Source organism: Nipponia nippon, unplaced genomic scaffold (assembly GCF_047370975.1).
Source record: "Nipponia nippon isolate SJK-2023a ecotype South Korea unplaced genomic scaffold, ASM4737097v1 scaffold_24, whole genome shotgun sequence".
NCBI classification, from domain to species: Eukaryota; Metazoa; Chordata; class Aves; order Pelecaniformes; family Threskiornithidae; genus Nipponia; species Nipponia nippon.
The window spans coordinates 8435028-8462488 of NW_028262341.1; the positions used below are offsets into that span (position 1 = coordinate 8435028).

Sequence of the window (27461 nt, forward strand, 5' to 3'; positions counted from 1 at the left end):
GCAAAAATCTGTGACCTCGATGACTGGACTTTCATCGGGACAGAAGACCTAATTAGTTTGGCTTGAATGGTGAGTGCTGAGCACTCTGCTGCAAACTCCCTTGCCTTGACTGGCCAAGGCACTGCAAGGCTTGCAGCGGTGCAGGCTCACCTTCATGGGCAATGGGCTCCTTGCTTGCTGGTATTGAAGCTAAAAGAGGATGGGGAGGTAAGACATGGGGCAAGTCAAGCAAAAAGCAGTCTAACCCTCTGAGCCCTACACCAGTGTCCTAAAAAGCCACTACAGATGCAAACCACATTAAAGCTCCATCTCCACATTGTGATGGGATGCCAGGGTGCCTTGCCCTGGCTGGTGTTCCTGCATGTGATTTCTGAGCAGCCTTACAAAATGGAAGAAAGACTCTCCTACAGTTTTATTTTTAAAAGCCATCCTGCTTGCCATTATCAGTGAGGCTTTATATGTGAGTGAGGAGAAGCGGATCAGAGTGGATGACAGCAATGTAATCTGCTGTTGCTTTTCCGTAACTTTTTGTGCTATCCTTGACCCCAAGCCAATGCTTTTCCACTGCCAGCTAGGGGAAAGATCCAGTCCCATGGAGCTAATGCATTTCTAAACCTGTATCCTAGGTCTTCTGCAAACTGTAAATGTTCATTTATCCCCATTTCATACTTCTTTATATAGCCTTCTTTACACTGGATAGGAGGAAGGTAGCAAGGGCGCAGGATGTTCCCACTCCCCCAGTGGAAACATCCCTTCCCAGGGTGTGAAAACACTCCAGTTTCCAGTGGACATTTGACCTTTCACTCCTCGGCACTGCCTGTAGCTGTTGTGTTGGGAACAACTGTCCTTGGGGTGCTTGGCTGACCTCCTGACTCCTTTTGGATTGGCATTTCCATAGAGTTCAGCACTCAAAATGAGCACTGGATTTTTAGTGGCATCAGAAAGGTGGATGCATGCAAAGGGAACACTTAGCAGCATTAGAAAATCCATCCTCTGAGCCCCAGGAAGGGACACACAGGGTAAAGGTGTCACTGAAAAGACTCAAAACCTGCACTGGCCCTAGGGATCGAGCGTGGTCCTCATCCAGAGCATGCAGAGCGCAAGGGGAGCCTCTCTGGCTGGCTGGCAGCCTGTGCTGGCCCTTATTGGGAAGCTGAGGAAAGAAATAAGGCAACACTGCCGGGGAAAGGAAAAATGTACCTCTCACATGCTCAGAAAGCAGATGCCAAGCTGATGCTTATCCTCATTTCTTTAATAAGAGGTCAAAGCCTGGCCCTTGCCTCACTGGCTGGTTTTAAAATGCAGCCGTTTGGAAATAGCTTCCTGGATGCAGCAAACAGCATTTCGGCCAGCTGATGAGATTAAAGGAACATTCCCCTGTTGCCAGTTCCTGTTATCGGTACATTGTGTTAAGAGGGCCGAAATATCACATCGTGTTTTTACGCGTGATAAAGCAAATTTTCACAGGCCACACCAGTGGCCGCTGACGGCACTGGGAGTGTCGTTCCCCTCTGCCGCGCGGGGGTCACCAGGGTTGGCTGGGCATGGGGGCTCAGGGAGACCTTTTGGACAGGGTTACGCTTGAAAAGTGAATGGCTTTTTCTGAAGCTTCCTTACATGATGGACTCAAGGGGTAAACGGGATGCTTCCTTCTCGCTGAGCTCTCTGCTTGTTGGATTTTTCAGCTTGGTAAATTCTCTCATGTTTGCTAAAGGTTGAGCACACCCTGGAGTCTTGCAGTGGCAGCAGCACTAAGTTCTCTCTGCTCTGCCCCACAGCCTTAGTTAGGAAAATTGCACCCAAATTCATATCGCTCACCTGGTTGCTGTATTTAGCTGAAGTTATAAGCCTTATTTCTTAAAAAAAGTTCCCAATTAACTGCTGAGCACTTCTGTTCATGGGAATTACCTACTGACGAAACCCTTGTAAAGGAAAAGCTAGAAAAGTAAAACTATTCTCGGTGGAGACCATGCATGCAGTGAGCTGTTGGCAATGTGAATTATCCAAGGAAGAAGCTGTCCCAGCTGGAACCTTCTGTGCAGTATTCACCGTGCAAGCACTCAGGGCATTTATCTGCTTGAATAACTGACAATTCCTAAACTTGCAGGATTTTTGTGCTAGAATAGACGAGCATTTTCTCCAAAGGAGTGCTTATTCAGACAACTCCTGTCCCTGCTACCCTGGCTGCTTCCTTCTGCCCCCATGTTGGCCCTCGCTTGATCAGGATGCTCCTTTATTGCCAGGTTATTTTTCCTCCAGGCCAGTTTGACAGTCTGGCTTCGTAGCATCCCTGTGCTGCAGCAAGGTGGCAGGAAAACACAGAGAAAGTAGGGCAGTGGGACTGCTTCCAGGGAGGGTTTGGCTGAAAGTCTGGGGACTTTTTTTTTCCCCACCTTGGTGAACAATTATCCATACAAGAAGTCTCAAGTTTGGCAGTCTTTTCTTCTTAAAAGCAGCCTGTTTTGGCGATATCTTTCAGCTCCCATGTAAAGGAAGGATGCTTTCTCATTCAGAGGGGGAACAACATGTTCTCACTGCTTTTCTTTCATTTGTATAAGCCATCCTAAATAATGGCCGGACACTTTTCCTGCACGTCTGCCTTACCCCCCACAACAACTTGCTATTTTATGCAGTAGCCAAGCTAAAAAAGGAAAGTTACTATCATGCCAAAAATGCAACTTTGAAAAAATATGAGGGGATAAGTCAGCGTAAGCATGACTGGCTTTGGATCCAAAGAGAATAGTGTGGGAAGGATAATTTTACTTTCTTGCCTCTCACGCCTACCAAATGCCTGGATACAATGAAGTGAATTCCTAAATGAATGCAGTAAATACCTAAGAAGAGCAAAACAGATTTTTTTGCTCTAATGCAAGGAATGCTAGACAGTGAGAGCAGGACTAAAATTATATCCTAAAAGACATCATATTTTCACCCCATAATACATGGTTTAACAGTTTTAGATGCATTCAGATCTGTGGTTTTAATTGCTCTAATTTGGAAAGCCATACCACATTTAAAGGGAGAGGAAAATCCTCAGTATCCTCTTGTGGGTTATCCTACACACTCTGCCATCGCCTTGAGGGGGATGCTCTTGTGTCCCCTGGCTGTACACTGTGAGGGTTAAGGGGGGTGAAAAACTGCCTTTTCTGGCAGTTTCCAAGCCTACAGTGCCCAGGACAGGATTTAAAAGGATCTTTTTACAGGATTTATTCTTTATTCTTTGTGATAGACACTCTGTTGTACTTTTATATGATAGTAGTAGCTTCACACTTTCTAGGATATCCAGAATCAATGCTTAAAGCCTGCTGAGCTGAAAAGCAGCCATCAAACAACCCTCCATGAGTTTATAATGCCCCTTGCAGCACAGAGGAACAGCAACCCCCGCTTCAGGAACAGGAGAGACTTTCTCTGCTATTCCTTCCCCAAAAAGCTTCATGGCTTGGCTGCAAAATGAGAGGGAGGAAGGAAATGTAGGTCATGCATCAGTCAGTTTTCAGGGATCTCATGTTCTGGTATCTCCAACAGAAGATCTGAAAGTGCATTAAATCCAGAGTAGTATTTGGGTATTGCCACTATTCAGGTCCAGCTCTGGGCTTTGCGTGGCTGAGCCGAGAGGATAAACCCTCGGGGCTGAAAAGCATGCAAAGTTTCCACAGGTCTGGCATGGACAGGTCCATGCTTTTCTGTCTCTGGAAAAAGCTTGCTTTTTAAAAAAGGAGAACCCTCCTTATCTTAGAGCACTCAGCAGCAATACCAGCTCATAAGATGCCCATGTCGCACCCTGAGGCTGTTCACTATCCCCATGCACTCAGGAATTTCCAGCTCACCTGACCTCTATTGGAAAGTCTGTCTTTTAAATATGACCATTATAAACACTCCAAATTTTAATGGGCAGAATATCTTCAAAGAAGTTACTCTGATCTTCAGAAACAGTCATGCGTTGATAGAGGTTGTTTTGCCTATCTGCAGCGGAAGTGGAGGAATGCGCAGTTTATACTAAAATAACGTGCACTTGTCCTAATCACTTCTAAGCCTCAGCCAAGCCTTTTCACATCATTACAGTCTACTGCAGGCTGTGAAGGAATTATTAGCCTCTTCACACTTTTGATCTTTGCAGAATGGAGCGTGTAGCATTTCCAGCCCAGATGTTCACGACGTTTCTTCTAGACCCGATGGAGAAGTTTCTCCCTAAATGACTCCTGAGTCTCATGTCCAGATTAGTCATGAATTCCTTGTAAAGGTAAAAAGTTAAATAAAGACTGAAGCAGCTCTGTCAAGGTCATCTGAAATCACAGAAAAGAATCGTGAATGGGAACAGTTGCTCTGAAATGACGGCAGGCAAAATGTGTCTCGCAGGCACTTTGGAAACCTCTTGATTTGAGAGTCGGGAAGATGTGGGTCCTATAGGTGCATGGTGGGAACTTTGACTTGCAGCACCAGTGGTCTTAGTTGTGCTTGAAAGAGACTTCAGGAGACAAGAAATGTGTTGTCTCAGGATGCCGTAGCACGTGGGGCATGCAGGTGATGGGGAAGGTGAGGTTTGGATAGCTCATCTCTGAAGGTGGCCACGCTCTGGTGGAGGCCACACTGTCCTCCTTGGGGCTCTTCTCCGTGATGCCCATCCCTCTGCAAGGCTGTGGGCTGTGGAGCTCTGCACCAGCTGGTCCAGGCCCACTGGTCCAATGCAAAGGGGTACTGTGATCCTCACTGAGATTTCAGGTTACCAAGTGTCAGATTTGAAACATTTTAATCAGATTTGATCATTGCAAGAGCAGAGGACCTTGGCTGTGGGTCCTCTGGAAGGCACTGTGATTTTGCAGTAGCCCCGTGCAATAATCCCATGCAGACCTCCAGAAAAAAATAATCCCCTGGCATGAAGGTTTGTGGGCGGGACAGTGAGGAGCTGTGTAGTTTCCAAGGATCCTATGGAAAGGAAAACCACCTGGAGTCAGAGCCTATAGGTCAAATGAGCTATTTATGGGTTGGGTTCTTAAATACAGCTCAACTTTCACAAACCTTTCCTTTACCTGTACTGTATATCCACAGCTGAGCAAAGGTGGATTCAATACACCAAACTGAATTTCAGTTTGAGACTAAGCAGTCTGGGCTCAGTTTTAGGGATAGACAGGTCACCCCCAGCAAGGCTGACAGCAGCAAGTCAAAGACTTTTATCCTCTGACAACATCTTCCTGCTCCCATCTCCCCTTTTTTCACATAGTTTCCTCTGTGTCCCTTTCTCTCACCAGTTCGTTTTTCTTAGCAGGCTCTGCCAAGCAGGTCTGCAGCCTGTCTTGAGCTGAACTTTCATATCACCAAAGCCAGGTCCTCAGTAGCAGTAACCCAGTGTTGTTGCATCAACTTCGCCATGCTTGGCACAGAGGCACGCGTTTGGTCCTAGACACCTTGCTTGAAAACTCCTGCAGATCTCTGTGTTTTTCCCTTTTCTGTTCCCATGAAGGCTCTAGGCTGGGCTGAGGCTCTGTGGTGTTGTTCTCCCTTCTTAACATAAAGGAGGAGTGAAAGGTTTTCTTGCAGAGTCCTGTTATTTTCTTTCCTACACCAAAAGCTTCAGCAGCATCATGGTACTGTTGGAAGGGTGACTTGCTGGCAGGCAGTGGGAAAACAAGCAGACAAGTGTACAAATAGCCACACTGGCACCGTGAGACCTTCGGGTCCAGTTAGTCTTTATACTTATGGCAGCAAGTGACAGAGAAAGATCTAGCATCATCACTGGGGTGCAAAACCAGATTTCCACGAAGGTGGCTGAGGAAATCGTGTTTTACACTGATGAAATGTTGAAAAACAAAAACAGAGGCGGTAAGTCCAGGTCTGTCATTCTTTGAAAACTGTCCATCAGGAAAAATGCAGAAGCCCCATTTTCTGTACCGGGTAAAGCTGCTGATGGACTCCCTCTGCACAAAGAGCTTCGCCTATGGATGTGTGAAAGTGCTCTCCAAAGCCTCATCAGCAGCTGTGCTGGATTTGTATACACATGGCTATAAGGAACGGTGATTTAAAATAACTGAACAGCCACTTAACTAAAGAGGTTTTTATGATATTGCAATTTTATACCTGAAGCCTTGATATGGATGAGTCTGGCACAGCACAGCGAGTAATGCTGTATGAGATGTCTTCTCAGGGGACCCGATGGGCTGTCTGGGCTTCCCTTGCTCTATAAGAGCAATGATCAACTGTATGTGTTAATGTGAACATCTCAGTCGTGGTGCTGACAGCATTTGCAGCCCACCATCCAGGCACACTGCGTGACAGGCTGTGCCACCCCAGACCTCAGGGCTTTTCTGTCTCCCCAGATTCAGGATTTATGGACTTTTTGTTCCACTCAGAAGCACTGTGGGTGTCCAGCAAGGAGCCAGCCGGCTGGCAGAAGAGATGATTGCTGGTTGATTTTTGTAAAGGCATAACATGTCCTTAACCTGAGCTCTTGAGTGCAAGATATTCTGATTGAGCAGCAAGAAGTATCGGCCTGTTCTACAGGTAATTTGAGCAGCTGAAAGAGGCGTTGAAAAAAACACACCAAAAGAAGCTAAAGAATAGTTTTGAAATTTCCTGTTTCAGAGCATAAATCAGCCTCTAACTTCCATGCTCCTTCCTCTGAACCAGCCCGTGGTCAGTAGCAGAACACTGGACGATACAAGTCCCTGGCTCTGAACCTGCTTGGCAATTCCTGTGGATTCATGCAGCTGCATTTTATGTCTGTCCACAGCTGGGTGTCTTCTCCTAGTTGGTTTTGGCATCAGTTTTGCTCATGGATTTAGCTAAGTTTTTTATCTCCTCCTCAAGCATCTTGTTTTTCTTCTCCATGTCCTCCCGTGAGTGCTCCATGTTCATCAACTTCAGCTCCAGTTCCTCAGACTTCTTCTTCTCCCTCTCAATGTCCTGATTCAGCCTCACCACTTTGGCCCAGACTTCATAGTTTTCCTTCTCAAGACTGCAAAGAGAAACAGACCATGAAAGACCTGGATCAGAAGAGTGCCGGGAAGTCATCGTTTGGCTCTTAAGGAGTCTGCCCTCTCTGTCATTAAGCAATAAAATAAGCCAGAGGTTATGTCCTGATCCCCTGACCCTCAATGGCCACATAACACGATGCAGTAAATCAGTACACGTGATACATAATAATATGATAACAATATGTGAAGCTATAGTAACACTGATGGTTACAACTAATAACATAGTAATGCTACGACTGAATTCTGGATAGTATAATGGTACAATATTGTAGTAATAACGAGAATTATGACAGTGTAATTATTGCAGAAACATTATAGTGCTATACAGTGATGTAATAAGAACTATAGAGTATTAATATTGTAGTACTATAACATTAGCAACTATGTCAGGAGAGTACAGCACATGAGCATTGAGTTTCAGATAGCCTACTAAAATACTGTATTTTATTATTAGTCATTACTATTATATTACTGGTAAATAAATCTCTGCAATACTAGTGTTACAACATCATGAGCTGAAGATTTCATACTCTCCAGAAAGCGGCACTGTGCAGCATGTTACCTTTTAATTTGTTCCTCGTAGTCATTTTTCTGTACCTCCATTTCTTTTTCCAGCTTCAGGATCATGTTTTGCAGGAACTCCCTGCTCTCCTGATCAGGCTTGGAGACCTCGGCAGGGCTGCTGGTGGGACTGGCTATTTCCTTTGGCTGATGGCTGGGACTGGGGCAGGGTAGAAATTCCTTATCATCAGAGCCGCTGCTTGTTTGGCTGGGGCTGGAGGCGCTGCCTTCCCCACTTTCTGCCTGGGAGGTAGGAACGTTATCGTAGGTCGAAGCCCGGTGAAGGTCAAGCAGCTTAAAAAGATCATGAGACAACGTTCTCTTATGTCCATCGGGGACCACGGATCGCATGCTGCTCCCAGGGGAGTTTTTCCAAAAGTCACTGGCAAATATATCATTTTTGTCATTGCTGCCTTTCTCCCCCAGAGAAGCAGCCGTCAGGAAAGATTTCCTGTTAGGTAAAGTCTGAGTTCTTTTCCTTGACTGCGTTTTCCACATTCCCAGTGTATCTTTGGACCCATTATCTGCTCCGGGTGCACTTGAGCTCACAGTTGGTCCGGGGGCACTGCTGGAATTCAGGTCATCTCTCTGTAAAACAGACCCATGGCATTAGGACAGCCTCGTCCTGCTTTGTGAGCAGAGACAGGTTGCAGCGATTGCTGTGACTGCGGTATTCACAAAAGGCACATTTTAACATGCTAACAGGAATGGCCACAAGTTTTCCATAAAAAATTATTTTCGGTTGCACTGTGTTTTCCATTAAAAAGAACTTTTTGCAAAGATTCTTTCTGAGAAAAGCCTTTAATCCTCAATGTTTTCACTTCACCAGCATGAACTGAAAAGGTTTCATCTATTCTGCCTTTTAACTAAAAAACTTTAGGAGCTTTCATTTTTCCCAGAACAGTAGATTTTCCACAGGAAAGTGGAAAATTTATCTATATCATCTTCCTGATGTAGATATTCCAGGGATGACAGTTACAGCTCTTTACCCTATTAATAGCAAGCGCTCTTAGTGGCTCACTGACCTGTTAGATCCCATAATAATTAATCACAATTGTATTAAATTTATGTTTTATTATTTCTCTGAGGATCTAGCCTTACCATTTGCCTTTGGATCAAGCTCTCCACCCTGGGCACCGCAGGATCCTCTGCAGTGTCCCAGCCCACAGAGCTGCGCGGGATGGGGGCCTTCTTGTCATTTTTTTGGGCAGGTGGGGAGGGTGGCACATCCTTGGATGGGGGAAAGAGCTCTGTATGGTCACTTATCATCACAGTCATCACTTTCTGGATCTGTGGCGTGCCTGGAAGAAATTAGAGATCTGTCAGCAGCAAACCCAATGCGATGGGCTTTCTTCCACCGACGCTTGCATTTTCTTGTTGTGGAGATGCACATAGTAATGCAGGTGAAGACAAGGAGCACCATCATAAAAACAAATAAAGGGAGGAATTTTTATATCACTCCAGAACAGCAGTAGCAGACCATGGAGCAACCAAGACGGGAGTCTGCTCAGCTGCACCAGGCCACAGATTGTGCTTCTTTGGCTTGACAGGCAAACTACAAGCATCAGTTATATGAACAGGCATGTGAATAGCTGCACCATTTACATGTGATGTCTGTAGAGCAGAGCAGTCTTTGGCCTTAAAATATTTCTTCTATTAGTTCTGCCGCATCTGTCCTTGCCCACGGGATTACAGTTTGGCTCAGCTAAACTTTCTTTGAGTTTTCTTTGTTTCTCTAAGAAGAATTTCTCACCTTCCTGCTCTAAGCAAAAGAAAGGTGACTTCACCAAATTCCTGAATAGTTTGAAATCTATGGAGAGAACACACAGTGCAACTCCTGAGGGGTTTTTGTCACCATTAGCACATTTATAGCCTAACTAACACATGGCTTTACTCTACCCTGCTGTGCTTACTGTGCCCAGGCACACGTCTGGCTTATATTTATGGGTCTACCGTAGAAAATTTTAAATTTCAAGATTGTGGATGCAACTGAGTATTTCAGCATATCAGGTGCTCCTATGCCAATTATTCCAGGAGTCCCTTTTACCTCTCATAATAATTGCAGGATCCTCTATCTTGGGTCTGATGAGGTTCACTCCAATCACTGTTGCCAGGTTATCCACACTCATCTTGTTGACGCTAGAGTTCAACTGTATTTCGTGTAGAAACCTGCCAGAATCCAAGGGGAAATATTTCAAGTCAGAGAAGGAAGACTGCAAAAAGCCTTGCACACCCACTGGTATAAAACCCTGATTAATCCATCCAGGTCTTCCTCTAAGTCTCAAGGACAGAAACATATAGTTGCCTTATAACGCCCATCTAATATTTAATAACCACAGGAAAATCACCCAGACTGGGTGAAACCCAACAGTTTTGTTGCACAAGGCTTTGTCTAGAAAATCCATATTTGATTTTAATTCCCAGGGATTCATAGTGAGTTTCAGGGTAGGCATTTATGCTCAGAAATTGTCAAGGTGTTTATCCCCATGGCTGAAATTCTTCCTTTACAAAAGTCAGGATCTGGTGCCTCGAGGGGAACCAAAACATGGCTTGAGAGGGCTCTCTTTAGAGGAGTCAGCCTCAGCCTTTGGGAAGATCTTTCTACTCACCAACACCAAATCTGAGCTGTTTATACCTTGTGCAGAGGACTGACCTGCAGATATAGCTGAGGAGGTTGTAGTTGTTTCTGGGAAGGAGGGACAGTTGCTTCAGGAGTTCCTGATGGCCCTAAATGCAAGTTAAGAAATAGCTCTATAAAGATTCACAGATGTATACGGACTCAAGAGTGGCTCTTGGTCACTCCATCCATCCTTCTATGGTCTCACTTCTTGGCATTTGCTCGCCTGGGAAATTACATTTCTCTGGCAGACCAAGCACGGACATGGAGAAATTTTTGTACAGTGGTCAGCAAGAAGAGGCAGCCCGCTGCCCAGCACTGCTGCAGCCACAGAAGCAAAAGAGCAGGGTCCCCTCCAGCCCAGCACGTGTGTGATGAGCTCTTCAGAAAGAGCTGATCATGCCTAATCTCCTTGCATTTCTTGTATATAAAACATTTAGGACATTTTTAACCCCAAAGATCCTGAAGCGAAACAACCTACAAGAAACATTTGCCCTTGAAATATAGGGCTGAACACTGCAGTTCATGGAACTCACGCTACCGAGGATGTAATCTGCCTTATTTTTTTGTGGATAGGAACAGCATCCGTGAGTGGTTTTTTTTGCAGTGGGGGGGCTTCTTTTCCACCCAAATATATAGTTAGGAGAAGACAGTTCCCATCTGTCCTCCCTCTCCCAAATCTCCACTTCCTTCCTTGGCCTCACCCAGAGCCCTCCACCAGCTCTGCTCTCAGCTCAGGCTGATGGAGGCTGCAGGAGGTTGTGTTTCCTTCCTCTCTTGGTTTTCACACTTGCTGTTTGCTGCAAGGGCTCAAAGAAAAGAGGTGCTGAGCAGATCTTAGATCTGCTCCAGAAATTTAAGTTTTAAAATGGATAAACCCATGTTGTCAAGTTGGGAAACCCCACTGGCTTTGGGAGATTTTCTCTTTTTAATTTTTTTCCTTTTCTTTTTTTTCCCCAGATTTCAATGCTCAGCAATTACACAGCTTATAATGCACCTGGCATCTCCAGCTCACAAAGCTCTGTCACTGAAACACAGCTAATTTTAAGGCCAGAAGAAGAGAAATTAATGCATCTCTACCTTTGTCTCATCTGCATCCAGCGCCTGACCGCACAGCAGGAAATCCTCGTACTGCATCCAGGGTACGACTGGCTCGGGGAGCTCCCGCAGGTAGAGTTTGAACAGAGAGGCCACGGTGTGCACATCCGTATCCCTGCAACATGCAAAGAGCCACTCACGTGAAACTCACACCCAGCTGGTGAGCAAACCCGACCCTGCTCCAGGAGCATGAGATTATATTTAAGCTCTGTGTACAGATGCAGGAGACAGAGAGAGATAAATAGGGAGACCAAACCAAGCTGGAGGGAATCCATAGGGCACCCCAAGCCAGGGAATGGCCCCACCTGGCAGGCAAATAAATGCTTGGTGGAGATTTTCCCCACCGTGGGGCTGGCAGGTCCCCAGTGTTCGTACCCGGGCTGAGCCTTCCCAGCCTGCGTTTGACTCATGAGGGTTTGCATGCAAATATTGTCTGGTGTTCATGTGTTTGGCAGGCACTCCCCACTCTGTGCAGAGCTGGCGAAACTTGCCTGGGGTTTTTAAGATTAACAGCAATTACTGAAGATGTTCTGCCGGGACAGATGTTTGCAGCTTTGCGTACCATATAGTTTACATTACGTCAAAAGGACACTGTCAAGATCATAAGACTCTAATTTGACCTACCTTGAAGTCGCTAAACTGTTATAAACTTCTAGCAAAAATCCCCCAGGTCATTTATTTTTAGGACTGGTTGGGGTTTTTAAAATACTATTATTTTTAACAAACACACATAACCATAGAGGAATTTTTTCAGAGCTGTATTTTTGTAGGGCCTACAAATACACACCATTAGGCATCCTGGATGCCTGGGCTGCAACGGCAGCTTTCTAACGCTTCCCACTCAATCCTGCCGTGCTTGTGCGTGCAAGTGTGCCTGCGCAAACCCAAACAGGCTGCGAAGATGGCACTGAAGGTCGAGCCAGCATCTTTCAGCATTCAGGCCACTGGAAACCCCATTATTGGCCTTCCTCCTCACTAAGAAGATGCTTTGATTGAAGTGCATGGGGGTTGCAGTCACCCTGAGATGACTGCAGCAATGCTCATACCAAACCCTGCAGCACAGGGTTAACATCGCAGGGTGCTGGGAAAAGGGCCAAACTCCCTCCCCGTGCCCCACTGCAAAACACAGTTCTGGGAAAGAGAAAAATAAAAAGGCTTCACCTTCCTATGACCCCCATACAGGTTACAACAGGAAAGCTCTCAGCAGGACGCTGGCACCCAGAAAGCAAGAAATATTCAGCTGTAAAACCAACAGCCAGGATGGTTACGCTTCCAGAGCAGCCGTGGCTCTACCTTGCACAGCACAGGGATGATTTAGGTAAAAGTGCTGTGTTTTTTCCTAACAAAGCTGCATAAAGCTAGGTAAAAACAGGAAAAGTTTTGTGGTTAGGAACAGGCCTGCGAATACAGAGACAAGGCCCCTGTACTCGGCTTAGGCAAACTGTTTTGCACAAAAGTCCAGGGAAGCTCCTGGTTTTGGGTGCTCCCCTCCCACAAGCACCCCAGATTTTGCTGGTGGCTCTCAGAGCTCAGGTGGTGCCGTATGGGGGAGCTCCCTGCGTCTGTATAGATGGGGCATCACCACAGCCAGTCTCAAGCACCTTCATACACATGCAGCAGCCTGGGCACTCCTTGTTGACATTATGGTCGACAGGGCAGGGCAGGATTTAAACCAAAAAGCCTCACTTTAGGTGCCGTGGAAAGACAGAACCCACATTTCCTTTATCCCAGCACAGGGGTCATTGCTTTCACCAGTGCAAACAGTCGGGCAAAGTCCCAGAGCAGCCTGCACGAGTGAGCAGGGGACACTGGGCAATGCCTTATGCAGCTGGGGCCAAAAGCAAGGGGTTAAACTCTGACTTGGGGGTGAGGACAGGTGGGAAACCTCTTTAGCGATAAGGAGGCATCTGTGGGGGCAGCTGGTCGGCAAGCTATCAAGGGAGGGCTTTATAAAGAGATGCACCAGGGGTTTATCTTCTCTCATTTTGCATAGGGCATGACAGAGGTAGCAGTAACAAATATCTCTCTCCAAAGCCTTTCTGAGACCTACAGGCAGCTCTCTCAGCTTTAGGGAGTTTGCCATTTCCTCCTAGTCCTGCAGAGGAAGGGGTCAGGAGGATGCAGCCTTGCAGCAGCCAAAATCTCTCTCTCATCTCTATATGGTGGTGTAGGGAAAAGCAACAGGAGGAAAATATCATGGCTATGGGCTGGCAGGGAAAGAAATCCGTTCTGCTGTGTGCATCAGGGTGTTCTCTGAGCTTATTTATAATCCTCTACTTGCTCTCCTTTCTCTAAACATCTACCCTTAGCTGATGGGATATGTAGGCTCTTCCTTTTGCCTCCTTCCTTGGCTGCTCCTGCAAATAATAATTGCTGCACAGGGCCAGGATTTTCCTAAATGCTCTCCTTTATTTCCATGAATCTAATCTCAGCACCCTCTGATTCTACTTTTGCCTCCATTTGGGGTTTCTGCCGAATCCTCTGTCTTTGTCAAGCCCTTCTGGAGGGTCCACATTTCCTGCAGGGCATTGCTGGGCTCCCTGGGCTGCTTTTCCCCAGAGTTTGGGGTGTGTGAGATCTAGTTGAGTAGGAGAGGGGGAATCCAGCATTACCGGTCAAATGATGGCCTCTCCCCAGCATCGAACGCATCCCTGAGCTGTTTCACCAGGTTGTCCTGGCCGGGGAGGCGGAAGATTCCCTCCTCACTCACACCGTGCTCCCGGATGAACTCAGCACACTTCTGCACCAGGATGGGGACCTGGTGCTGCCCGAATTTCTGCTCATAGGCCATGGTCTCTGCCAAGTGCTGGCCGAACACCACTAGGGAAAGGACAGAGAGGTTAGAGGAGCCCAAAAACTTTGCTACAGGCACATTACCTGCCAAAGCGCATCATGCAAATGTAACAGCAGTACCTGCTTTTCTGATAGCATAGGAGCTACAAGAAGTCTGCAAACTGGGGGAAAGCAGAACTTCTTCCAAAGAAGTAATAGCAAAATGAAACCTTGTTCCTCCTCCAAATAATTAACAGTTCTCAAAATGATTAAAACCAGGCAGTGAGCCTTGGTTTTTGCCATGCTGCTTGCCTGCCTTGGAGCAGGGTGCTGATACAGAGGGAGACAGGAACAGCAAAAAGGCTGATGCGAGGGCACAGGGAGAGAAGGCAAGCTCCTTACACAAACCTGAAGGATACAGAAAGCCCAGGAGACCACAAAGAAATAAGAAAAGCAGCCTTGCAGAGATTTGGTGCTGGAAGTCTTACTGATTTAGTTGCTTTTCTTCCCTTTCCCCGTTCCTCTCACCCTCCAGAAACTCCCCTGTGCAAAGAAGAGCAGTATTTTGCAGTGGGTGGTACCTTTTCTTCGGAGCAATGGCTTTTTCCTCCTGAACTCACAGCAAAAGAAGAGCTCGAAGGCGGGAAGGCAGCATCCTGCATCCCAGCTCTTCCTCCTTGGAGCCTGAGGCATGGTAAGAGCAGACAAATCCCAGCTCGAAGTGGCTCTGGGATATTAATGGGAAAGGGTCCTATGGTCCTCTACCATATTTTTGCCCCGGTGGTGCCTGCAATGTGTTCACCTCGTGCTCTGAAGGCTGAAATAATTCCTGTGTATCTTCCAGACCAGGAAAATGCAAGTAAACACTCTTATCTGGAGCCGCGAGGCTTGTCGGGACCTGCCTGATCATGGGATTTTTTCATTTATGACTTGCTTACACTTTTAAATAATGAATATAAACCTGTCATTGTGCACAGTAAAGGTAAATAACTTTTTTTTTTTTTTTTTTTTTGGCCCTTCTGCTTTGGTAGTTGATAATGAATTGCTTATTTAACTGCAAGCTGGCAGATTTGTTAATTTGGGGATACCTCCCCAGGGCCAATGCGATGCCCATGCCAGCCCACCTGCAGGTGGCTGTCATTGTAGGGTGGCAGCCAGACCTGCAGCACCCTCTGAGATTTTGGAGATGCTTTTGCTGTTGCTTCATACTTTACAGCTGCTCTGCTTTTTGGTGTACAACAAGCTCACAACTAGCTGGGTCATATGAGGCTGCTTCCAGGTGGGCTCTGGCCAAAACCTCCATCATACAGTGGGTTGCTTTAAAAGCACATGTTGCCTCAGCTTGCATTGAAGCCAAACCCCTAAAGCATGAATTTTTGGGGTCCGTTAACCTGTGTATTTACATAAAATGCAGCTCCATGGCATCTGACTTCTCTGCTATCCTCAGGGCTCTCTCTACTACTATAAATTTACATTTTCTATCATATAAGGTTGCTTTATATAGCTGGAAGAAACTGGCAGCCTCCTAAGTTTAAGCAAGGATCAGATGTGGAGTTGTTATTAAATATTAGAGCCAGGTGGGGCAATGCCCTGAAAATTTCTGGCTCATGCAATCCTAATTTCAGATGAGTAATGCTGCCTGCCCCAGGACAGTGCACGTTTCAGTTTAGAGGCAGAAAACACCAGGGTTGCAGACAAAGTCCAGTTGTGTCGTGATCTAGGTGAAGCTTATCTGTGCCTATGGTAGGGTCACTGGGAATGAGCTCAAATTGACAATGCCTGCTTGCCCCCGAACTGCTGTGATTTATATTTACACAGGAGCTATGGGAGAGCAGAGCTCCATCATGCTTGTCTTATACAGCTGAAGGGCATGGACCCTATAAAAAATTACGTAAATAGTCAGAGCAAAGCACAGAGGGAGGGAGGACAGGCTCAGGATGACCATCCAGGTTAGTGCTCTTTTGGAAGAGAGCTAAAGAGACTCCCAGCCCTGTTTCATTGGTGGATTTTGCTTATAGGAGTTCATCCTTATAGGAAAAGTCTGGATAGTTCATCCTTACAGCAAAAGCGGCTGGAATGACCTTTGCTGCTTCCTTTGCGGGCTTCACCTGTGGTGGCAAATTTACAGTGTGCTCCGTTCTGATGGATTCATGTTTTATAGTTCCCTGACCACAATTTTGTAATGGCATAAATGCATGCCCAAGGGGGCTGGAAGCAAGGATCCTGTCACCACAAGCCTTGTCTGCGTGTGGGGAGGGCGATTGCATGGCCAAGGCAGACTCTGCAGAGAAAATGGGGGCAGAAGGGCTGGGCTGAGCAAGAAAAGCTGGAAGAAAAGCAAAGCAAGGAAACTGGCAGGTGAAAGGCAAGATTTTTCAATGCTTTATCCCTGAATATGAGTTGTTTTCAAGAACAACATTTTCTGGAGTCAATAAGTCAATGAGAAAGTTTGCAAAAGAGGTTGAAACCAGCCCAGAAATCTTCATTCATGCTTGGCTGCCATTTCCTTAATACTGCCCATGTTTGCAGCAGACCCAACACTGCAGGGTCTGGTCTAGGAGTACGTTTCTAAGGCATTACAAGTTACAGTCACATTACAGCTCTGTTTTCCAGTTTCAAGTATTTATAAGCCCAGCTTTGAAATCCTTGCACAAAAGTACTGCGGAGCACAAGGAGATGGTAGGAAATGGCCTCTCCAAGAGCTGTCCCTTCTCCCCATTACCTCCTGACGCTGACCCCAGCACTCGTCGGATGGATTTAACCCATTCCTCCATCTCAGACTGGGAATTAGCCATGAGCACGCAGGTGTCCTGCCCTGTCCGGTTCTGGTCTCCAGAGACCCCTGCAAAAAACCATTTATCATCATTTATACAGAGGATTGGAGGAGAAAAGACACGTTCTTGTTGTTTCCTTTGCTAAATGCTTTTAGCTCCAAATTTCCCTATTAATGTTTATTTGGCTGTGAAATGAAGCAGTGCTCTTACATTTCACCCTTGCTGAAGGTCTGCAAGAAAGGAACAGAAACTGCTTAACACAGCAGTTTGGCAAGGCTTCTCAGCATGGGACGTGGGCACTGACACAGGGCCCTTCTCCTCCTGGCATGTGAATATTGAAAGCAAGACATTAGTTTTCATGTGCAATGCAGTGCTGTGGGGACCTTGAAAAGAAGTGGGAGCAAAACGGCTGGCAAAATGACTTGCCCAAATGATTTTGGGTGAACAGTCCAGCCCAAAAGCATGCAACAAAGAGGAGTGAAGCATCCTCACCTGGGATGATTTCAAAGATAAATTTCCCTCCTTCCTCTGGGTTGCTGGCCACCTCCTTGATGGTGCTTCCCTGGAGAGACAGGCAACCCTAGGACAAAGCAGAGCAGGAGCTGCAAATACCCGTGTCCCATCTCTGCGAGGCTGACACTACCATGTGTCAGCACTGAGGATCAAAGTCCTTCTTTCAAACAGATTGCAGGACCTGGCGGCCTCTTTTATATATATATAGATATATATATCATGTTTTTTTTTTTAACTCTTGTTGGGAGTAGAAGAAGAAAGTACAAAGGAGAAGGGACTTGGCAAAACACCGGAGCACCCTGTTTCTGCTGCACCAGAGCAGGAAAACTGTTCCTTTAACACAGCATCACTTAAATCCAAAATCCAAACCCAGAGTTTGCAGAAGGAGTAGAGAAAAGGAAAAAAAAGGGAGGGGAACTAAAAAAGCAAAGTGGAAAACAGCCATTTCTTTTGGACCTTCCTTTCTCCAGCCGTTGTGGCAAACACGGGCAGCTCAGTCCCCACTGGAGGGGGCGGGTGGGGAGCATGTGGGGGCCGAGCAGGCGCGTGAGTCAGCACCGGAGGCCTCCCCGGGCAGGAAACGAGGCTGCGCCACAGAAATTTGGTTTCTCGGCGATTTCAGCCTCCTGAAAAACACTGGGCTCCTGCAAGCAGTGAGGACCGTCAGCGCTCCAAAAGCCTGAATTGCAGCTGTATCAGTCAGAATCATTGATGGGATCAGAGAGATTTAAAATGACCCAGGATGGTGCATCAGGGTCACGGCGAGAGCTGCCAAAAGCACCATGCATAGCAATAAGCTTTTTACAGCACTTTCTGTTTCTACATCCCATTTACACCTGGGGAGACTGCTCTTCCCAGTCACCCCTGAAATGGGGTAAAGCCAGAAATAGGACCTGGATCCCACCAGGTTCAGACCTATGCTTTCACCCTGAGAATCTACTGATTGCCTTCCCCTTACAAGCAGTTTCTATTTTGAGATTAGTTTTGCTACCGGTAACAATTTGTACAGAGAATGGCTTTTCTGGCAATGGGGAGGACCTTTCCCTGAAATTTCTCAAAACAAGGAAATGATCGTGGGTATTCAAAAAGTAAGTTACGGTATGGAGAAAAATGGTTGAAAAACTGAAAAGTTATCCATAGAACTTGGGAAAAAAAACTGATTTCTGCCTGGAAAGTTTACTATAATGCATACCCTGAAAAATGGTTTATACGGGTGAGACAGAGGGCTCGTTACAACCTGAAGAGGCTGAAGATAGGATGATGCTGCCAGAGGGCTGTGGACATTGGGCACCGGTGCAGACGTTTAAATCATGCCCAAGTGGGTGATCACACGCCTGTCTTGTGCAAATGGTTGGGTGCACGTTGTGCCCTCCTGGGGATCTCAAAAAGCATCAGAACTGACATGCACTGGAGTGTTCAGCAGATTTCAAGCCTTTTCCTTTAGAGGAAAAGGCAGCGGGGCAGGTTTCCTCTGGCCGCGCAGGGTGGACCAGGGCGGCAGCTGAATAACACAAACTGCTTCTGCACCACTGAGCCTTCTGCAAAGGATGGGGCTGGGCCAGGATGGGATACAAACCCAGAGGCTGGAGAGAGTTCCTTTCCATATGCCTCCCGCTGCCCTTTCCCGTGGCAAGAGGTCCTAAGGAAGCAGCTGCCCTTCACTCTCATCTGTCCAGCCCACAGCCCTGCCGTGAGGTCTGTCTTGGGCAGATCCTCACACCCAGGCTATGCTGAAAGGCCTGCTTGTTTTTTCCTAAAAGCATCCTGTAAGATGCCTTTCCCACCAAGGGCATGGCTGAAACCTCTCTCAAAGCTCCCGTCATCTTGTGCACCCATTGCTGTACCTGCCATCACAAAAACAGTGGTGCACTGACGTCTTTTTCTCCCCAGCCTGCTTCTGTTTTCTTGGAGAATGATAGCAACTTTCTAGTTGGTAACTTTTTTTTTCCAGCACCCCGTTTCTTGGGCACAGAGGGACCAGCTCCCCAGCAGGGCTCGCAGGCACTTTAATAATTTAAGTGCCTAGATGATCCTGATCACAATATCTCATCTCTGTTACTGCCCAAAGGCAGAAAACCTCTTTAATATCCTACTCCAGACCCATCCCAAACCATTTCCCTATGAGCAAAGTAGCAAGAAGGGGGAGATTGAGGACTGGCAAAGCCCAGCAGCCTCGTCCTACCTGTGGTTTGACATCATCCTCGTCCTTGTAGTAGTAAAGCTGCTGGCCCTTAAGCACGAAGTACCGCTGCTGCCAGTTCTTGACGATGGAGCGCTGCTTTTTCAGCCAGCCGATCTTCAGGGGCCGCTCCAGTGGGTTGGGGGAGGCCAGCTGGGCGCCCGCTGGCTCGCCGCTCATCACGCTCTTGGAGCGGGCTGTCAAGGAAAGAGAGGGACGGGCTGGCAGGGATGCACGGGGACGAGCTGCCAGCAGACCTGCGTCCCCAGGGCCTATTTAAGCTACAACAGCAAGAGCAGCTCTCTGCCCCTCTGCCTGTGCTGAGCAAACTGGCTAGAGTTTCTGAAGGAAGTGGCTGCAGTATCTGTCAGTATGTGCTTCCTTTTTCCTGCGTGGGAGTAATTGTCTTGCAAGTGAGAAGAAAATCATTAGCTTCTTTTTTTAATGGGAGTGTGTGGTTTTTTTATACCCACCCCAAACAGCCTGCAGCAGCGATAACAGAATGACCCACCCTGGCTTGAAAAAAAACTGTTTGGAACTTGCAGTTTTGCTCTGGGAGAGCGTTGCTTGATGTTTCCAATGGGGCAGTCCTCATACAATGAGGCTGGAAAGTCTCCAAGGGGGAAGGCCGGTGTGGATTTACCGGCTGGGCAGAACAGTGCGCCTTGTCTCCTGTTTGCATCGCATAGACGAGTCCCACTGGTGCCACTGACCAGTGCCAGGCACCGGCAGCATGGCCCTGTGGCATCTCTAAATGCTTCTGTGATAGTAAATGCCTTGGGAGGGATCGTTTCCAGACGGAACACTTTGATTTTTGCCTCTGGACCGGGCACTGCAGGACCCCAGCACCAACCTGGCTGGGTAAAGTTCGCATTTATGATTGCAGGGCAAAAATAATTATATGACTCCAGGGGAATTCAGCTTCACTGGTCTCTGCACATGGTGATTTCCTGAGGTCTTACATCTCCCCTGCTAAAACGGAGCTGATGGCACCTGGCTGGGTCCTGCGGGTGAGGGTGGTGCAGGATTTGGGCCCCTGAGCCCAGCAGCATTTGCTGGCAGAGGGCATTCAAGCCAAGCCAGGGCCATGAGGGAGGCGTTGTGCAATGCTGAGGGATGGGGGAAGGTGCGGCAGCCCCATATCTCTGCCCTCAGAAGCCCACTTTTCCCCTGAGCTGGTCAGTGCAGCAGAGAGCTGCAAAAGCTGCATTAGATATGAGTGTCGATGAATCCTGGCATGGACCTGAGTGCACAGGACAAGCTTAAAAAAGGAGAAAATTAAATGTCACCTGCTGCTGCCTTGTGATGTTTGGGACCGGGGGCATCTCACACCTGAGCAGGTACTCCCACTGCACAGCCAGCCACAGGGAGCATGAGCCTACAAAACCTTTTGCACTCAGTGCCGAGCAGTTAGCAGCTGCTTCAGAGGTCAGGGGTGCTGCAGTTCAAGAGCGTGCCCAGCTTCCCCTTCTGAAATCCCCCGGAGCAAGAAACCCTGCTGAGTTTTGCCTTCATCCTTTGGAGCCAGGCTTGGGTAGGGCACTCTGAGCTCACTTCTCCACTACAAACCTGTTACAGGACTGCAAAGCCCTTTCCAAAAATCCTAAAGGATCACGAATCCAAAAATCAGCCTTCAAAACACAGTGAGGATGCTGCTTGTATCTCAATGCATGCTGATGTGGGATGCCCCCTGCAGAGGATGTGGTTGTAAGCAAGGACCTTTGAAAGGGATTTGCCAGCCAGCTCCCCTGAGAAATGCTGGTACTGAGGATTACCCTGATGCAAAAACCAAAACAGAGTTTCCAAATTGCACCTCAAGCTCCAGGCAGCTTCTTTGCTCTTTGCCAAAACATCTGCATTACTCAAATCTCATAAATATTAATATGATTCTCAGCAAACTGCTCACGAGCAGCATTGCTCCTCTCCCTAAATCATGTTCCTTCATGTCTTGCGGCTGCTGCCAGCTCCTCAGGGGCAAGGATTTTTGGGGAATGATCCACAAGGGTGGAGCAGCCGCCGGGAGCATGGAGGCTACTGGGTGCAGGGCACTGCCTGCCTCCCATTAACACTTTGCTCTGCAGAAACCACAGCCCATTGCCAAAGAGCAAATCCCAAGTGGGCCGGCTCCAAACTAGCCCCGTTCTGCAGAAAGCAGCATTCCCACAAGCCAGCATGCTGATGTCTTCCCAAATTTCGCTGTGTGTTCTCCTATCTGATCATAGGACCTCATCTCCCCATCGATGAAACAGAGATGCTAATATTCACTCTGTTTAATTAGCACTAACGTTTGCAGAGTGAGCTCTCCGTACCAAGCACCCATGACCACAAGGGCTTAATCTGAAGTGAAGCCATTGCAATGCAGCTCGCAGGGTCCGTACTCACACCCAAATGGGTGGAGATCAGCAATGCATCTCCATCCATCAGCTCCGTGTTCAGCCTTCCCCAAAAAGCTCAGCTCAGCCCAGCAGCACTGATATTCCAGCGGCACAAGTCTTGGAAGCAGAAATTGTGTCTTTTATGAAAAGTGCAATGTTTTACTACCTTTTATCAGAGATAATAATCTCTAAGGCCATCACAGCTGCATCAGGGCTCTGCGCCATAGAAATTAAGCGACCCGGCAGGGTGTTCCTCCTGCTCTCAGCCTTGAGCTTAAATTGCCTAGTCCTTGCTGGAAATAAGGTTTATTCTCTCCCTCTTTGCAGCCTTTCCCAGGTGCATAAGGAATGTGCATTCAGAGGGGTACGCTTGGGTCCCCTTTCTTTAGCATCAGCCCTCCTGAAACACCAGACTCAAGGTGCAAGCCATGGCTTAGCCATGTTAATGCACATAAGTGTGCACCGATGTGAACATGCGGATGTATTTTCCCTCTGCACGAGACAGCTCTCCCTGTATTTTGGGCTCATTTAAGGCCACAATAACAGTTTGCAGGATCCTTCTTAACCCACAATGCAAGCACTCCCCAACCGCTGTCCCCACCACAGGGCTTAGGTGGGGGTGTGCGGAGGGACCAGCTGTGGGGAGCTTGGCTTTGCAGACAGTGAGGCTATTTTTGCCCAGTGGAAAGTTTTCTACACTCACAAAACCAGAGCTACCAAGGCTGTGGCTCCCTTGCTTCTACCTTCTGTGGCCAGTGTGACACCCAGCTCACATGAGATGACCCGATGAAGATTCTACACGGGGTTGGAGCGAAGCTTTTTCCCTGGCTCTCACCGGGGTGGTCCATCACTTGCAATCGTCTCCTCCTTCACCAATACATCCCTGCCGCGCTTGGCCCCGCTCCTCCTTGCCACTCTCGCAGGGCAGGAAAGTGCCACTAAGAGCAAATGCGGTGCCCCCCGAAGCGTTTCCTGTGATAACCGCCTCTGAAGCTGAATATTTCCTCCAAAACATCCTCATTCTTCCTCCAGCCCTGGGGACCAGCCGTAGCAGGGTGCCCGTGTCCTGCTGCCTGCTCCCCGAAAAGAGGAGCCCTGCCAAAGTGTGACTTGCAGGAGAAATTGCATTGGGTGCCACCGTGGTGTCCACATCGACTCTGGCTCCTGCCCGAAATCCTTGTCTTGGGCAAGAGCCCTCCCTGCCATCCCCTTTGCTCCTGCCTTACAGGAGGCATGTCATGTACTTGCAATAAAAAACAGTAAAAGCAAAAGTGCCACAATAGGTGTTGCAATGAAAATTGCAAGTGCAATTTTCTCCTTCGTTGAAATAAATAGCTTTGCATTTGTCTCAGCATGAGGAAGCACAGAGGAGCTGGCGCACTGTCCTGGAGCTTACAAAAGCCTGGCTGCTTGGGCCACAGGGATGGCTGGGAACAAGGAGGGGGAAGTGTCCTGAAGCCGGGAAGAGCCAGCGAGGGCAGAGGTGACTAATTTGCAGATATTTTCCACAAGCAAGTCACATCCTTGCTGCACCCTTGAAGACAGCAGCGTCTGGTCCCCGCAGCCAGAAACCCTGAAGCATGAGAAGAGTCGATGCACCGAGCTGTGCCTCAGCGCTCAGCTCTCTGCACACACACACACCCCCCTCATCTCACGGGCTTGCAGCAGCTGCAAGCTGCAAAACGCACCCAGAATTTCCTCGCAAGCAGATTTTCTTGAACAAAAGCAATTCTTGGTAACAACACAAGTTCAAGCCTGTGTCCCATCGCCACCCTCTCTGCTTCCCAGCAGTCAGCAGGCTCAGTATCCCCTGGCCTTTTTTGCTGCACTATCGATTGAATTTACCTACCGCTCCGCAGCCTCTGTGCAAAAAAATACTAATTATCCTAAGGATGGGCAATGCAGAAATCCAGGATGCTTGTATGATCACTATGTGATGATTTTTCCATTGCTGTCCTGCAAACCGATGAGTGGAGGTGATGGCGCTGCTTCCTCTGTCTGCCTGCAAGCTTCTGGACCACCTGGGGTCTCATCCTGTGCATCACTGTGCATCACCAAGCCCAGCCCCGATGGTGGCTGCCGGGGACCAGCAGTGCTTCATTTGGGGCCTTGTGCAAAGCAAATGGTTTGGCCATCCTAATGAAAGCAGCTTCAGATAGAAGTCCAAATTGCCTTTGCAAGAAAATCCAGCCAGGACAACCTTGCAAGCTGATGCAAGGTGCAGGGAGGAAGAGCTCAGCACCGCAGAGACTGGCTTGGTCAAATCTCTTTGCTTCAGGGAGGAACCAAGTTGCCAATGTGTGCCTTGACTGTGTTTTGGCGCCAGTGCCAGGACCATGGAGGGCCTTTGCCTCAGTGCCCCTTCCTCGACCACAGCATCCTCGCCCCCAAATCCCCTCTCTGGTTTCTTGACCCAAAAGTAGGCATTGGCTCCACCATGGTATTTTGGCCACAGAGCCCGCCGTAGGGATCCCTCACTCCTTTCCAAACGCATTCTCAAGTGGTTCTCATGCTGGAGATGGATCCCATGGAGGAGGAGAGCCGTGCAAAGCCTGGGCAGAGGCAGGAGATAAGCCAGGAAATCACACAGTGAAGCCATCCCATGGCACAGAGCCCGGCATGGGCATCAAAGGGCTCTTTACTATCGGTGAGAGGAAACCAGTGACGTCGGGGTGGGACAAGAAACCTGAGCAAGAGCACGATTGCTTCCTCCAGCCTGCACCGCTCCGTCCGCCCCTTGGCCTGCACTTCACCTCCTGCAAGGCTTGCGCCAACAGAATGAGCCCATGTGGTTTAAATCCCCCCCAAACCTGGATTTTAGGTGGGCAGCAGCCCCACGCTGCCAGATTCCCCAGTTCTCCACCCTACTGAGACAGCTGCTGCTCCAGCCCCAGAGCCACAGCCCTGGCCGTGCTCCCACAGCATCCCACAGTGACAACTTTGCAAATCACTTCTTGCATATCATTTGCAAACCATCTGCTGTCTCGAAAGTGGTAGCTGGGGGCCAGGTCCCCCCACTGAGGCCAGAAGCAGGTTTGGGTCTGGGCCGTAGCCGAAATTGCAGCTGGGCTTGGCCACAGGCACCCCGGCAGACCTGGCTTGCACCTGAAAGGCTGAAGCAGAAACAGAAGGGCATAAAGAAACAGTCACAGTACCTATTTTTGCAGCATCCATTTTCAGGTTGAAATCCCAGTTCCGTGGCAGCTTGAGGGACATTTTGGATCAGGAGGGGCTTTTTTTTTTTTTTTCAAAGGGGGTTTGCTTAGGAGATGGGCTGAAACGAAGCTCTGATAGTCCCGTGGGGATCCTGCACCCAGGGTGCGATCCCCGCCACGAAGAGCGACGGCTCGGCAAGGGTTGATTTGCCAACGTACTTCCTCCTCCCTTCTCTGAGAGCGGCTGTGAACAACCCCATAAAAGTACTTTCCTGCCCTGCTTTCCTGCAAAGCTCTCGTCTTGCTTCCCCGACGATGCCGAGGTGATGCCGCCTTTTTTGCTCCCCTTTTTGCTATCCCCTTTGGCTGATGCGGAGACGCAACAGCTTGGCCCCAGCCTTGCACCGAAATGTGGCTGCCCGGGGTTGCTCTCCGCACGCTGCTTGTTGCATTTGAGGAAGTGGGTGTCCTTCTCGGTGCCGTTGGTGCACTAGAAAAGTGCTCGCTGAAGGACGCAGCCCAGCACGGAGTTTCGGGAAATGTTTTGCTCAGTAGCAAAGCAGAGCAGGCTGTGGCTCAGGTGGCCACGGCCAAATGCCACAGGATGGCGTCTCTGAATGTCCTAACGCATCCCCATGTGCACGGCCTGGGCGACATGGGTGTCTTTTGCATTTTATTATTGCAACTGCTGAATAGTCCCCACAGCTGATTTAAGGTTTTTACACCCACTTTGTAACAGCAGTATGAGCAAAATGGGGATGAAATGAGGCTGCTCTTGGAGGAAAGGCTGTGGGTATCAGAGCAGTGAGGGCCAGGGGACGTGGGCACAGACTCCACCAGGACCACCAGATCAAGCAAAGCCCCTTTCCCTGCTCACAACAGTGAGCGTATCCTGTTTCGTGTCATTTAATGCTGGTTTTCCTCCAAAGAAACGGCTGTGCATCCGCAAAGCAGACTGCAATGCAATTAAACTGAGATGCAGCTCGCGAGACACAGGATAAATGCAAGGAAGGGTTGTTGCATTCACAAACATCCAAATGGAGCAAAAAGCAGCGAGGGCAGCTGCAAGACATGACAGCGTGCCCCAAAGGGCTAACAGGGGGCTCCAGCCCTGTTTCCCCCCTGTACTGGGAAAGCCCAGGCCCTGCGGAGAGGGAAGTTGCCCTGAACAGAAGCAGAAACAGCAACGTGGGGAGCGCAGGCAGCTGAAAGAGGATGCGGCCATCGGTTCCCGTTCTGATTTGCAGCCCAGCCGTCATGCCTGGGATGCACTGGCATCAAGCCGCTTGCAAAGGCTTTTTTTTCTTAGCGCCGTAGCATAAATTGAGGATGTGCCTCTCAGGGAAGGAGCTGGAGCCTGCGCTGACTGCCCGGTTGCAGCACAGCCAGGGTGGACCCTGGTGGGCTAATTTGGGTTAATCGCAGCTGAAAAATGAATTTGTTGCTCTGAGCAGTGACTAGAGCCAGCTCAGAGATACCCGGCTCACATATTCCACTGCCGAAAGCCCAGGGAACATGACTGCGTGGAAAGCTGTGCTATCGCAACGGAGCAGCCCAGCACGTACCCAAGCCTGAACTAGATTAACCCCAATATCCTGCTTTGGACCCAAACTGCCTGAATTAACGCCGTTTCTGCTGTACCCCGAGCAACAGACCCTGAATGAGCCCTGAATTTAGCATCATTTTTTCCTCCTCTTAATAATGTCTGCAGAAAGCTATAGGAGCTCGAGGGAAACATGCATTTTGATTCTTTTTTTCTCTTCAACCTGTTTTCTTTTTACGAAAGCCTGGCAGCAGGCGGTGAACAGCCGCCTTTCCCCACCTGCCTGTGCGAACAGGATGTCACATGGCACTTTCCCCTCCTCGAGAAAGGAAACAGCAAGCGTTTTAGCCCAAAATCGTGCAATTAAGCCCAACGCTGTGTGGCTACACTGCAGCAGCTCAGCCCTCTCTGGCACCCCAAAACAGCCCTTCGCAAGCGCCCAGAGAGCTGTTTCGGCTGCCGCCTGCTTGCTCCCGTCAGGTACCTGCTGGCTGCCTCCGGGTTTGGGAAAGGACATCACAAGATTGGTTTGATTTTTTTTTAGCAATCAAGCTGTACAGCCTGTTCCTGAAACAAATGCCCCAGGGGAACTTAAAAAGGGCAAATCTCAGCCCATAAAGTTGTTTGTTTTGCTTTTACATCTCTCTTCTATCAAAAGCTCATGGAAAATGTGTCTGGACAGAGGATTGCGTGAGACCTGCTCGCACAGAGGCAGCCTTGGTTTGAGGCTTACTGTCTTTCTGGGTATGGAGCACAGCTAGCACCAGATTTCCACTGTGAATTCGCAGTTTTCGATGTTTGATTTAATTGGCACAGGATAGGAAGGAAAAAAGGAGGGATCTTCAGCGGAACAGCCGAGATGCGAGCAGCGATGCAGATACGCCGGCTGCAGAGGCCGTCAGATGA

The 27461-nt window shown here is 48.5% G+C and overlaps 1 protein-coding gene across 1 annotated transcript; it reads right to left on the reverse strand.

The window, feature by feature from the left end:
• Nucleotides 1-3192: 3192 nt before the first annotated feature.
• On the reverse strand, nt 3193-25435 carry LOC148055334 (rho GTPase-activating protein 25-like). The gene is made up of 11 exons (XM_087761558.1): nt 25013-25435; nt 19486-19679; nt 17283-17370; nt 16739-16858; nt 13857-14064; nt 11227-11359; nt 10183-10256; nt 9577-9698; nt 8631-8830; nt 7531-8117; nt 3193-6949 (listed from the first exon to the last, which is right to left on the reverse strand). Exons 1-11 carry the CDS (start codon nt 25071-25073, stop codon nt 6739-6741), a joined length of 1998 nt encoding a protein of 665 aa, XP_087617684.1. The 5' UTR covers nt 25074-25435; the 3' UTR covers nt 3193-6738.
• Between the last annotated feature and the right edge of the window lie 2026 nt (nt 25436-27461).